This window comes from Phyllopteryx taeniolatus, chromosome 9 (assembly GCF_024500385.1).
Source record: "Phyllopteryx taeniolatus isolate TA_2022b chromosome 9, UOR_Ptae_1.2, whole genome shotgun sequence".
NCBI lineage: Eukaryota > Metazoa > Chordata > Actinopteri > Syngnathiformes > Syngnathidae > Phyllopteryx > Phyllopteryx taeniolatus.
The window spans coordinates 27,342,349-27,356,183 of NC_084510.1; the positions used below are offsets into that span (position 1 = coordinate 27,342,349).

The 13,835-nt window shown below is 40.9% G+C and overlaps 1 protein-coding gene across 8 annotated transcripts in view; it reads right to left on the reverse strand.

Moving 5' to 3' along the window:
- The window catches only part of phf2 (PHD finger protein 2), a 217,640-nt gene that overhangs the window by 74,954 nt on the left and 128,851 nt on the right, over positions 1-13,835 (reverse strand). For all 8 annotated transcript variants that reach the window (XR_009790231.1, XR_009790230.1, XR_009790232.1 and 5 more), the window contains 5 exons: positions 11,325-11,503; positions 9,817-10,121; positions 9,285-9,380; positions 9,093-9,202; positions 8,713-9,019 (listed from right to left, as the gene is read on the reverse strand). Coding sequence is in view for 3 of the 8 variants with exons in the window: in XM_061785746.1 (XP_061641730.1) it covers positions 8,713-9,019; positions 9,093-9,202; positions 9,285-9,380; positions 9,817-10,121; positions 11,325-11,503 (997 nt within the window). In the remaining 5 variants the exon portion in view is untranslated. The remainder of the gene's footprint in view (positions 1-8,712; positions 9,020-9,092; positions 9,203-9,284; positions 9,381-9,816; positions 10,122-11,324; positions 11,504-13,835) is intronic.

The window sequence follows — 13,835 nt, forward strand, 5'->3', positions numbered from 1 at the left end:
TAAGAGCTCATATTCCCTGGGTCTTTCTTAACTGCATTAGCTCCCTGTAAAATTCTGAATTTGAATTTAAAAGTCTTCCCCTCATAACTAAAAAGCACTAAATGGTTAGGCTCTGTTAAGCTTCCTCTTGTGTTAGCTTTTCATTTTCATATTAATAACTAAAATAACTATGTGGCTATGGTGTTACGGGTCAATTTCGACCCATATATGTTCACATCAAGCAAAGGCAAAAAAAAGTATTTTTTTCCAGCAATAGAATTTGAATATAAACTGAAAATAAATGAAAAGCAGAACAGGTCATGACACAAAATATAGATTTGCATGGTCAAAGCAATTGATCAAGCAAATCAAACAAATAGAAATCAACTACTATTTCCAAAACTAATAAAAAGCTAAATCAGAGTAAAAGCTTTTGTGTGCAAGAACAAGAAGGTGCTTGTGTATGTGTCAACCTTGAGGCAAGTGGAGCCCTGCACCTTCTCCTGCACGATTTCAGCAGGCAACTCAGGTTTTCCTTTTCTTCACTGCTCCCACCATGCTAAGTTTCCTCTTGAGAAGTTCTTGTCCGAGGTCATAGCTGCTAAAACAAATTGTCACAAGTAATATTGTGACCCTGCAGTGCAGTGCTCATATCGAGGACCACGCGTTTTCCTTGATTTTTCTCAAGGATGCCGCTCGCAGCTTTGTCTGCGTAAATCTGTAGATTCCAGGCATAGCTGTTTTTTTGCATCACAGGCTGCCCAGATTGTTATGCTTAGTGGGTATTTATTGCCAGAAGGGGCATTTTCCTCGGAAAGGGAGACGTGTCGATGCATCCCATAGACTATCGGTGGCCTCATTGCAGGATCTGTGCACTCCAGCAAGAAGAAGAACACCAATGAAACCATCCAGGTATTCCTCATCAATGTCTTTCCACATGTCGCCGTGGACCTTTTCTCCCTTCAAGGTTCGTCATCGTAATGATGATTCTTTGGAGTCATAATGGCATAAATAGCTCAAAACATGTCTTGATGTCACTGACTCTTGTCGCAGCAAACCTTGGGATTCCAGGGGTCATTTTGATGACATTTGCAGCAGCTGCCCCGCCATGTACATCATGAGGTACTGAGCCCCAAAAGATCTTACCATTTTAGGACTTGAGTCTTTCAGCAGGAGCAGCTTCAGCACCAGCGACCTTCTCATGCGACTCATCAGATGTGTCTTTGTCTTCTGGATGATACTCCACATTGTCCTCCTCCTCAGAAACCTGCTCATCTGAAACCCTATGCTGCTCTGTGTCCTCTCCCTCATTTACACCCAAAATGTGATCCTGAACTTGGCTCACTGTAAATCTTCTTCTCATTTTTGCATGCTGCAATTTGTAAATGTTCACTCTGCAAGTCAAATGAGTGAATTTACATGACATGCCCGTCTTTGTTTTGTTTTGGTGAAAACCACGCAAAATGAGAAAACCCGCAAGCTCGCATAAATAGGAGACGAGCTGGCTTTCAGTGTGTCAGCCGACAGTGCACTTATGATTTCAGTTTTGGCTCTAATTATTGCTTTATAATCATATTATTATAACTGGGTCGAAACCGACCCTAACGACACAAAGGTCATAATTTGAACCAGAGCATTTGTAAAATTAAGTGAAAAGATTTTTTTTATTTTGTAGAAATAGACAAAGTTCCTGACAAAGTCAAAAAGCCTGGATGCAATAAACACATTTTTGTGATTCTTTTATGCATTTAAAATGGAAAACGCGAGAGGAAGGTTAAACCTTCAAGCGCTTGTGGTGCCCACTGAACACGATGATTTCGTTGTGTTTTCCAGAATCTTTAAAAGCACACATGAGCTCATAGTCAGACACAGAATACAATAAAACTTTGACACTGTCACAAGAATAATGAAAATCAGTTAGGGATCTCACAATTTGCAGCATTGAGGTAAAAAAGAAAAAATGTAAAAATGTACGAGCATGTGTAGAAGCCCATAACTAATAAAGTCGCCCTTTTTAAAATTTACCGTGATTTCCGGGCCATAAACTGCACCTAAATATGAGCTGATCCCACATAATTTGGCCTCCCATTTTGACGCAGCGGTCTATAGGCCGCATGGTGTACACGATGAAACGTGACATATTTACACAGGCGCTTGTGTTTATTCACAAATTTAACACAGACAGTACCTGTAACATGGCATACAGTAGCCCAATTTAACAAAAGATAATGCCTGTAACACGGCATGACCTAGCCTACCACAAAAGTCACTGAGTGCTACCTTCATCCTTTTGCTCCAGCACATTGAAACCACTGAAGTGGTCTTCTTTGGTGTTGGAGTTGAACAGACTCACAATTGTTTTGTCCAACGTTTTCTCAGCCCCGTTTTCACTTGCACTTTCACTTTCGTCTTGAGGCAAATTCGCCCAGCGCTTGTTCCATCTACCTCAACGCGCAGCAGTCTAGCCTTTAGAAAACCGTTGATGATTTACGCTGTTCCACGCTGTCAGGATCCACTGGGATACTTGACCAAAAGTTCCTCTTCACATTCGGACAGTTTGTGAATGTGAATGATTTCTCGCCACTTGTCATCCAAGCCTGCCACTCAACACCGAGTGCCACATTAAATGCACAATTCACAGAGATGTCAAGTGGCAGCAAATACTTCATTGTGCTCCCGGAAGTCACAGCTGGAACCGAATTTGTCCCCTTGATGGCTGCTTCCCTCAGATTCCGTTATATGGTCCCTTATGGTGTCCAAAACGAGCAATGCCAGGTTTATGTGAGAGAATCCTCCCGTTCACTTGCCATAACACTCTGTCAGCCATTCCTTTATTTGGCCTTTCTTGTTGACTTTCCCAAAGATTCCTTGTGGGAGTATTTCTTTTGGCATCGTCATCCGTTTAAAAATCACCGTTGGTGGAAGCTTTAGTCCCGTTGCCATGCAGCTCAGAACACAAGTAAGTGCGTTCTTTCATGGCCGGTTGTTTTCAGCGTGACGGACGATTTGTCTTTCTTGTTTACAGTATGAATGAGCGACAGGTCCAACATCCATATTTATGCTGCCGTGTGGGCCAATGGAATACTCGGCTGAGTGAATTTGTGGAAGTTTATCATTTTATTCCTCGTAGTCGGGAGAGAGTTGCTGGCACAAAGTGGTACATGCCATGATGGTCAAACCTTTTCGTTACATAAATCTGAGACACCACGATGGTCCACCTGTAAAATCTTCAATCATCTTCTCAGTGGCGATTGTTTTGGCTTTCAGTCGAATCTGCACGATGGAGAAACTCTGTGCGTTGACCCAGTCTTCGAGTTTGTTTTCTGTTTCGGGCCATGTGTTTTTTTGCCCTCTGAAAGCTTTTGTCGTCTTTGCATCGCGTCACTTCTTCACACTGCTGTCTCCGACGTCTTATAATCGATTCATTAATCCCAAGGTTCTGTGCAACAGCTCTTATTTCCTTTTTCGATAGCCAAGTCAATCGCCTTCAACCGGTCTTTAAGATCGGAAATCGGTCCGTTGTCAGCAAAAAAGGATCGGATCGGACTTGAACTAAACTCTTGGCTTTTTCCAATCTTATTCAAGCAGTCCATACCATGCTCTGCTCCAGCACTTCTATCCAGAAGTGCCTGGACGGCATGCAGAGCCGACGTGATCACAACAGGTTGCAAAGATGCTAACATAGCAGCAAGACGTCAGAGTGAATGTTGCTTGCTTAAAGTCGTTTATGGCCACTTCAGTTGAAATTCAATCTAAAACACAGACTTTTGGTCTTTTTTTTGGTTTTGGTTCAGAAAAACTGCTCAAATAGCTCAAAGCTAACACACAATGAATGAAAAACACCATTGACGAGCTAACGAACATTAGAACTGAACTCACGGCACATATCTCTCAAAATAATGAATGTTGGTACACAAACACTGCATAAACAAAGGGGAATATAACAATACTCTCAGGCATATATTCAAGCTCTGTGAAAAACAAGTTGTATGAAAAAAAATTATATCGTGACTTCTACTTTCTTTGTTACTGCAAGCGTGTATCTCATTGTGTGCACCATTCTGCCACTCAGAGGCCAAGACGTGCACAGCAGGGATGCTGACTAAAACTATACCCCAGATGCACATTACATTACTGCCACACGTGGAGAAACCAAATGCTGTTCCCACCATGTACTGACAGTAAAAAATTATTGCAATAACTGAATTGAACTTGAATACTTATTTTGCACATTAAAAGTATCATATTTATTTATTATTTGGAGGTTAGTTTCCATGGGTTTCTCATTTATTTTTTATTTAATCTATTCAAATGTAGAATATGTTTAAGTTAAGCAGTGGTTATGCTGCAATTCAAATATGTATATATTTGTTCTTATTGGTTTTATTGAAGTTATTTTTCAGGATTTTCTCATCAATGTTTTATTTATTTTACTCAATTGTAGTACCATCCTATGTTTAAAGTTTTATGTAACACATTGGATAATCATAAATGGGTCAGTTTTTCCTCATACGTACTGATTATTCTTCTCTATTTCAGTAATATCACTAGCTCAAGCCTTTTCTAAATTCCATACGACAAAATAAGTATGTATGATTATTGCTGATATCGGATCGGACCGATATCGGTATCGCACAAAACTCAACGCTGCAAAATTGGTATTGGATTGGAAGTAAAAAGGTTGGATTGGGACGTCCCTATTATTTACAGACCAAATGTATTCACATTTGGGAGTTCCATATTATAGAACTGTATTATGGTTGCAGTGCAATTATTTACATTCAGGTATTGCACAAATTCTTGATCAGACAATATTACACAGATCCTGTTCATTATATTCAGGGGTGCACATAAGTGCTGCACACGAGGTGCACACTTTACTTCATTGCAATCAAATGATTTTTGTAACTTACAATGCACTTTCTGCACCTCCCAGCAGGTGTTTTGATCCACTCTTCATAATCAAACTGCACCACTTGTCTCAGGCTGGATGGGTGCTTATTTCAGATGACATGTTTCAGCTGCTTCCACAGATGTTTAATAGGATTTAGATCAGCGCTCATAGAAGGCTACTTCAGAATAGTCCAATGGTTTGCGCTTAGCCATTCTTGTGTGTTTTTAGCTGTGTGTTTTGGGTCATTATCCAGTTGCAAGACAGATGACCTCAGACCAAGCTTTTTGACACTGGGCAGCACATTTCTCTCTAGAATACCTTGACAGTCTTGAGATTTCTTTTGTATTTCATTCTACCCTGTACAGATTCAAGACACCCTGTGCCAAATGCACCAAAGCAGCCCGAGAACATAACAGAGCCTCCTCCATGTTTAACAGTAGGGAGAGTGTTCTTTTCTTGGTATGCTTCAGTTTTTGCCGTTTTTTTCTGCGACCATACAGCTGATGTGCCTTGACAAAAGGTTCAAATTTTGCCTCGCCTGTCCATAGGACATTCTCCCAGAAGCTTTTGTGGCTTGTCAACATGCAGTATGGCAAATTCCAGTCTGGCTTTTTATGATTTATTTTCAACAGTGGTGTCCTCCTTGGCCGTCTCCCATGAAGACGGCTGGTGCGATCTGACACAGATGTACCTTGAGTCTTGGAGTTCACCTTTAATTTCTTTGGAGGTTGTTCTGGGCTCTTTTGTTAACATTCGTATGATCCATCTCTTCAATTTGTCATCAATTTTCCTCCTGCAGCCACATCCAGGGAGGTTGGCTACGGTCCCGTGGATCTTAAGTTTCTGAATAATATGTGCAACTGCAGTCACAGGAACAACAAGCTGCTTGGCGATGGTTTTATAGCCTTTACCTTTAACGTGTTTGTCTATCATTTTCTTTCTAATCTCCTGAGGCAATGCTCTCCGTTGCTTCCTCTGGCCCATGTTTTGTGTGGGACACACCATGTCACCAAACAGCACAGTGATTACTTGTTACCCTTTAAACAGGCCAAGTGACTGATTAAAAGTTTGAGGACAACTGTGATGCTAATTAGAGGACAAACCTTGTTTGAAAATGTCCCTGTGGTCAAATTATTTAACATTTATCTAGGGGTACCATTAGGGCATACTTGAGGGGCAGGCAGAAACGCTAAGGGGGCTTCATGTAACAGCATATTCTTGTTTTATTTATCATCCGTATTTATAATGACGCTATCTTTGCACAGCATCTTTCACGACTTACTTTCACTCTAATAACACACTCGGGTAAAGCAGGCACTGGCAGAAATTGGCATGTGTGAAGTGGAAGTATTAATATACAGTATACAACCCCAATTTCAATGAAGTTGGGACGTTGTGTTAAACATAAATACAGAATACAAGGATTTGCAAATCATATTCAACCTATATTTAATTGAATACACAACAAAGAAAATATATTTAATGTTCAAACTGATAAGCTTTTTTCTTTTTTTTTTTAGCAAATAATCCTGAACTTAGAATTTTATGGCTGTAACACGTTCCCAAAAAGCTGGGACAGGGTCATGTTTACCACTGTGTTACATCAACTTTTCTTTTAACAACTTTCAATAAACGTTTGAGAAACTGTATTTACTGACATTGGTTTTCTGAAGTGTTCCTGAGGCCATGTGGTGATATCCTTTACCAATTGATGTCGGTTTTTGATGCAGTGCCGCCTGAGGGATCGAAGGTCACGGGCATTCAATGTTGGTTTTTGGCCTTGCAGCTTACATGCAGTGATTTTTCCAGATTTGCTGAACCTTTTGAGGATATTATGGACCGTAGATGATGAAATCCCTAAATTTCTTGCAATTGTCCGTTGAGGAACATTATCCTTAAACTGTTGGACTATTTTCTCACGCACTTGTTCACAAAGAGGTGAACCTCGCCCCATCTTTGCTTGTGAATGACTGAGCAATTCAGGGAAGCAATCATGGCAGCCGCCTGTTCCCAATTAGCTTGTTCACCTGTGGGATGTTCCAAACAGGTGTTTGATGAGCATTCCTCAACTTTCTCAGTCTTTTTTGCCACCTGTCCCAGCTTTTTTGGAACGTGTTGCAGCCATAAAATTCTAAGTTCATGATTATTTGCTAAAAACAATAAAGTTTATCAGTTTGAACATGAAATATCTTGTCTTTGTAGTGTATTCAATTAAATATAGGTTGAACATGATTTGCAAATCATTGTATTCTGTTTTTATTTATGTTTAACACAACGTCCCAACTTCATTGGAATTAGGGCTGTATATGTGTTGCCTTCTAAAACTGCGACTGTTAGCATGTCAATGGCGTTTTCCATTTACTTGGCCGTTGTTTGTTAGCATTAAGATAGTGGACTTCCCTGAGGCAAACCATAAAATGCTAATTATTGGCCGATACCGATTAAGCCGATCAGATCGGTGTAAAGTCTATTGTGAAGTGTGTTGAATAGAGTTTACTGCCAACATAAAGCAAGTCAAAGCAAAACTCAGAAGTCGTGTCACTCATATCTCAAGGTACCATTGTGTGTGTGTGTGTGTGTGTATATATATATATAGAGAGAGAGAGAGAGAGAGAGAGAGAGAGAGAGAGAGAGAGAGAGAGAGAGAGAGAGAGAGAGAGAGAGAGAGAGAGAGAGAGAGAGAGAGAGAGAGAGACAAATAGTCGACCGTTGTTGCTCCAACGAAAACATGACCGACACTTAAAAATGTAAGTCAATATTGTCTCCTACTCCTTCTGAAGCAATTAATTGATCCTTCTATGATTATTTTTGGAGATTATTGCATCAATTCCAAATAGCTGTCGTAAAATGGTCGTTGTTTGTTTACAGTTATTAAATTGAGTGGCCGCTTGCTCGTAACGCGTTTTGACCGACAATGTTACGAGCACGATGACTATTTCTAATAAGTGCCTCTAAGAAATCTCGCCGTGGAATGTCATTAACCTCTGTTGAGTGGTAGGCTCACCCTTTTAGCAAATGTTGGCGGAGTGGTTGCATGATTTTGCCGATATTTTTCACACTGTGCCGATTTCCGTTGATCAGTGCTAAAATGTCACATTTCGGCGCTGGTCAAAAACCACTAAAATGCATTTGACATGGTTTATTGCAAAATAATTGGAGGTGGAAAATTCTTGATACAATATTATTTTATATCTACATGTTGATACCTGATTACTGACAGTACTGTTGTGTGTTAATATTTGATGCCTTTTAATGTATTTTGCCGTTAATAATTGCTCGTAACATTTCGCCACATATAACCCATAAATAATATATATATATATATATATATATATATACACACATACATATATACACGCACACACACACACACACACACACACTCACATACATACATGCATACATATATAGGTGGTGGCACAGTTCAGAGGTGGCGGGTTCAAATCCAGCCTTCCTGTGTGGAGTTTTCATGTTCTCCCCGTGCCGTCATGGTACTCTGGTTTCCTCCCACATTCCAAAAACATGCATGGTAGCTTAACTGAAGACTCTAAATTGCCCCTAGGTGTGAATGTGAGTGCGAATGGTTGTTCGTTTAAATGTGCCCTGTGATTTGCTGGCGACCAGGATGTACCCTGCCTCCCGCCCAAAGTCAGTAGGGCTATGCTCCAGCAAGTGAGGATAAGCGGTTCAGAAAATGAATGGATGGATGGATGGATACACTGTATATAGCGCCTCCCCAGAGAAAACTGCTTTTTGGACCTCGAAATAATTTTGGATCATCATCTAGGCAAGCAGGCTGTGAATATGTATGCAATGTACATTCTTTCAAGGACACTCACTTTTAGCATCTGCAGAAACGCCACGATCCCCTCTTGTCATAGAGTTACTATGGGTGCCAGTTGAGTTGCTGTTCGGAGAAGACATGGATGGTCTTCTTTGGCTGAGGAACACCCCTGGTGCCATGGGCTGCGGCCCTCCTTGCAACTTGACGGTTTCGCTGTTCAACTCATGGTCTGTGAGGCTTCCATCTTGGGAGTCCAGATTGTGATCTGACGAGCTACTATCCTGAGAGATTTGTAGTGGCTCCTCTATCACTGTTGTTTTCTTGTTGATGATTTTCTTCTTCTTAGTTTTTTGTTGCTCCTCCTATTGACATTGTTTTACCGGTTACTCGATTTGATGAGAATTTGAAATGTGAATTGCCCCTGAATTTACACACCTGATGAGAGAGCTTCGCTGCAGCAGCAGCCAGGCCTGTTTCTATGGAGGCTACACGTGCTCCTTCTCTTGCAGGCCTTTCCTGTCGAGGAACCGAGGGTCCTACACGAGCTGCAAGAAGACGAAAATAAAGACTTTTCAACTGCAAAACAAATCGAATGCGAGTAGAAAGTTATGAACCAACTGTAATAACCTGTTGGGCTGTATGGAATGTCATCGCTGTTTTTCCGTTTTTTCGATCTGGATTTGAAAACGGGATTATCCTCCTCAGACTCCAACGACGGATAAACTGATGAAAAATGCAACATGCTATGTTAGAATCATTACATACAATATTCAAACAATAAAGAAATTTTGACTTTTGTAAATTAGAGCATGACTTTCTGCTTTGTGGTAGATGCTCCGGTGGTAGAAGGAAGACGTTCTAACAGTGATTCAAATGCAGTTTCACTGACATACAGTAGCTGCTACAGTTTTCATATTTGTGATGTGCATTGAGTGTCGTTGCAATGAACAGTTCAACTTATTATGCATTAAAAAAAAAGCCTGTTCTGTTCTGTTCTGAAAATAAGGTTCAACATTGTAAACATTGAATTTTGTGCATATTTGATGAGCGAAAAAGAAAATACGAGTCACTGCCAAAACATTTGGCCACAGCTGTCCATGTTCATTAGCATCAGATGAAATTAAAAAAAGAAAAGGTATGTGTTCATTTTGTTCCTCACCATAATCTGAGTCTTTAAAGCATGCATCCATGTGATCCTGGTCATCATAATAATGACTCTCAATACTGCTGCTCTTCCGGGCTTTCTTCAAGAGGCATTTAGTGAACTGCCTGCTGTTGCTGCTGCGACCATTGCCAACTCCTCTGCTGGCCTTCTTACTGGCTAGCGAGCTGTGCATGTGCCAGATGTTCTTTGACTGACTATTGCTGCTCCACGATTGTTGCAAGTTGTCTGATGACGACAGGTTCGCCATGGACAGCATGCCCTGAATGGCCTCCTGTGTGCTGGGAGATGCGGGTGGCTGACTGTAAGCATGTCAATAGAAATACACAACAACACGGCCATTACAGAACAGACAAAACTCTGGCAGGGGTGAGAAACTGTGACAAATATTAGAAAAAGTCTTTGAATTCCATGCAAATACCACAACTTTTGTCACTGAGCAGTTATAATTTTGCATCATCCATCCATTTTCTGTACCGCTTATCCTCACTAGGGTCGCAGGCGTGCTGGAGCCTATCCCAGCTATCTTTGGACGAGCGGCAGGGTACACCCTAAACTGGTCGCCAGCCAAACGCAGGGCACATATAAACAAACAACCATTCACACTCACATTCAGAACATGCAAACTCCACACAGGTGGAGAACTGTGAGTAAGATGTGCTAACCAGTCGGCCAACCGTGCTGCAATTTTGCATCATGTAAACTGTACAATCTGTAATAATAATAATAATGAGCAACAATAACAATAATAATAACTAGAGCTGCGAGCATCTATTAAGGGCCCTTGCACCCATGGGCAAAGTTGGGTTACTGGCACATTGAGGTATTGGCATGTTAGGGTACTGGCACAATGCGGACCCATTGAATAGAAATGCGCACCACGCTTTTCAGAGGAGAGTCGCGTAAAACCGTATCATTTTCATTCACAGTTATGTGCGGCACAACACAACAGGAGCGCTCCCGCGTATTATTATTAATTATGAAATGGGGCGGCACGGTGACCGACTGGTTAGAGCGTCCGCCTCGCAGTCCTCAGGACCGGGGTTCAATCCCCGGCCCCGCCTGTGTGGAGTTTGCATGTTCTCCCCGTGCCTGCGTGGGTTTTCTCCGGGCGCTCCGGTTTCCTCCCACATCCCAAAAACATGCATGGTAGGTTCATTGAAGACTCTAAATTGCCCGTAGGTGTGAATGTGAGTGCAAATGGTTGTTTGTTTCTATGTGCCCTGCGATTGGCTGGCAACCAGTTCAGGGTGTACCCCACCTCCTGCCCGACGATAGCTGGGATAGGCTCCAGCACGCCCGAGACCCTTGTGAGGAGAAGCGGCTCAGAAAATGGATGGATGGATTATGAAATGGTCTGGTACAGCTTCAGTTGTCCGGAAAGTGCTATATAAAGTGTAGTTGAAAATTTTTATTCAACTCAGGAGTAAAAGGTGCACGGGTATACAAAGACAGCAAGTGAAGCAGCAGAAAGCAACAACAAAAATCAACTGAGGTCTGCCTACCTGTTGGTGCTGTAGTCAATTCCACCCACTTGCTTGCTGGCCTGCAGCAAGTCAAGAATACCTGCCGCACTGCCACTTTTTTTATTCATTATTGTGTTGAAGTTGCGACATTTACCCTCGGGCTTGGCGTCTGTGTCTATATGGAGAGTTTCTTCATCTGAAGAATCAGCACTCTGATTCTAAAAAAAAAAAGAAACCAAATACCATCAATTGTAAGAAGTAGGTAAGAGTGATTACAAAAAACAGTAGGGATGCACACTTTTTTTTTTCAAGCCGATACCGATACCTTTCTGCTTCTCGAGACCGATACTGATACAATAACTTATTCATTTTCCTTTATTTAGAGTTAACTGTAGTTTGTGCACAGCTGGAGGAAAGACATACTCAATGATTTGTCCTAACCAGGCCCTAGCCAATGTGGCGCCCCCATACCCCACACATAAGCTTTTACAAGCAAGTCTTATAGTTTTTAACATTGCTTTTAATTTATAAAATAACATGCCAAAAATGAAAAATAGAACATGTTCTTCATTTAATTTCTTTTAGACCTGCCTTTGATGCCTCAAATTGTGTAACACCCTTGGTAGACTGCCTAAAGGACATTAAAGCTTGGATGGCTCTCAGACTTTAAACATTTTAATACAAGTAAGACAGAGGTTATCGTGTTCGGTCCCAGTGGTACCCCTAATGCCCCTCCTGACTTGGCTTGTCTTGCTCCGAATCTTAACACTCATCGATTTGGTGGGAAAAAGTTACTCCGATTTTAAAATGGACCAACAGATCATTTCTGCCATAAAGTCCAGTTTCTTTCAATTGAGAATTGTATCCCAAGTCAAGCCTTTTCGTCCTTTGAATGACTTTGAGAGGGTTATTCATGCTTTTATCTCTATCGCTTGACTATTGTAATGCCCTATACGTTGTTGTCAGCCTCGCTCGCTTACTACTGGTGCAAAAATGCTGCTGCTCGACTTTTAACAAAATCACGCAGGCAAGAGCGCATCTCGCCTGTGTTTGTGTCACTCCACTGGCTGCCAATACATTTTAGAATTCCTTTTCAAATGTTATTGTTTGATTTGAAAGCGCTGAATGGGCTGGCTCCATCCTACCTCTCTGAACCTTTACACCCTTCTACTCCCACAGGGTCTCTGAGGTCTGCCGACAGAGATCTCCTTGTCATCCCGAGAGCAAGGTTGAGACGCTGGGGAGACGCTTTCGTTGCCCCCAAACTCTGGAACGACCTACCCCTGCAGGTTAGATTAGTTGCCACGCTCCCTATATTGAAATCCCGTTTGAAAACCCATTTGTTCTCTCTGGCTTTCTCAGACCCTGTATGAGAGTTGCTAGTGTGTGGTGTTATTTTAGGATTTTGTTTTTGCAAACAGTGTTTTTATGTCCTATATTTGTTTTTTATTATTGCCGTTATATTTTGTGATGGGTTAAATGCAGAGAACAAATTTCGTGTGCATGCATGCATGTTCATGACAATAAAAGATGATTCTTCTTCTTCTTCTTCTTCTTCTTATACATTTATATTCGATATCCTCGTATGTGCAGCACTTTGGTCAACTCCGTTGTTGTTGTTAAATGTGACACCTAATGGTTCAAACCAAAAGCAGCAACAATTTGACCTCTCTTTCTCCGATTTTCCCTGTTTTTTTCTTCTTCCGGTGTTCTGGACAGTTTGGGCCTTTATGACATGTTTCAAGTTCTCTAGGGTCACGTCAATAAATTTACCCTCAGCAGAGGAAGGAGTATTTGCTATTCTCATCGGTAGTAATATTAATTGGACATTTCTTGAAATTCGAATCTATGTTTTCCATATTAAAAGTTAGTAGTCAAGTTATTGCAAATGTGTGCAGCTTCCCCACTTGAAAGAAATTGATTCAGTGACGATTTCATCTGGATTTTACTCAATGATCAATAAACATTTTCCCTTTGCCTCATTATATTTGAGCATCCAGTAGTTTGGTTAAGAAGTTTCATTCATTACATTTGTCTTAGCAATGAGGTGCTTTCAGTGCATTGGCATCTACATTTGAATTATATTTAGGATTTTGAGAAATATCTACAAAAATAACAAGAGAATGTGTTATTGTGAGTAAGTGTACATTGTAAGAGAGAAACATAATACCGGTACACAAATTTGTAATTTCTATAACATCAAACTCAAGCCTTAGATTTATTTATTTTTCAGTTTTCTCCATAACAAATGAGGCTGTCACTGTTGATTTAACTTTTTAGTTTAACATGAAATAATGAATGTATTTAACATGTTCTTTTTACCCTTTAATATTGCAACAAACTGTGATGTGTGTTTATTGTTGTGTGTTGCTGTTGTGGGGGTTGTGAGAGCAAGAAGCGTTCTGTTGTACATAATTGTGACCATGGTCAAATAATTGAAACCCCGCCCCTAAACTTCGAGCCTAACTGCCTTTCCACTTGGTCTCCTGGACACGCAATATATCAACCTTTCTCCTCATTATCATGTCAACCAACTCCCGAGATTTTCCT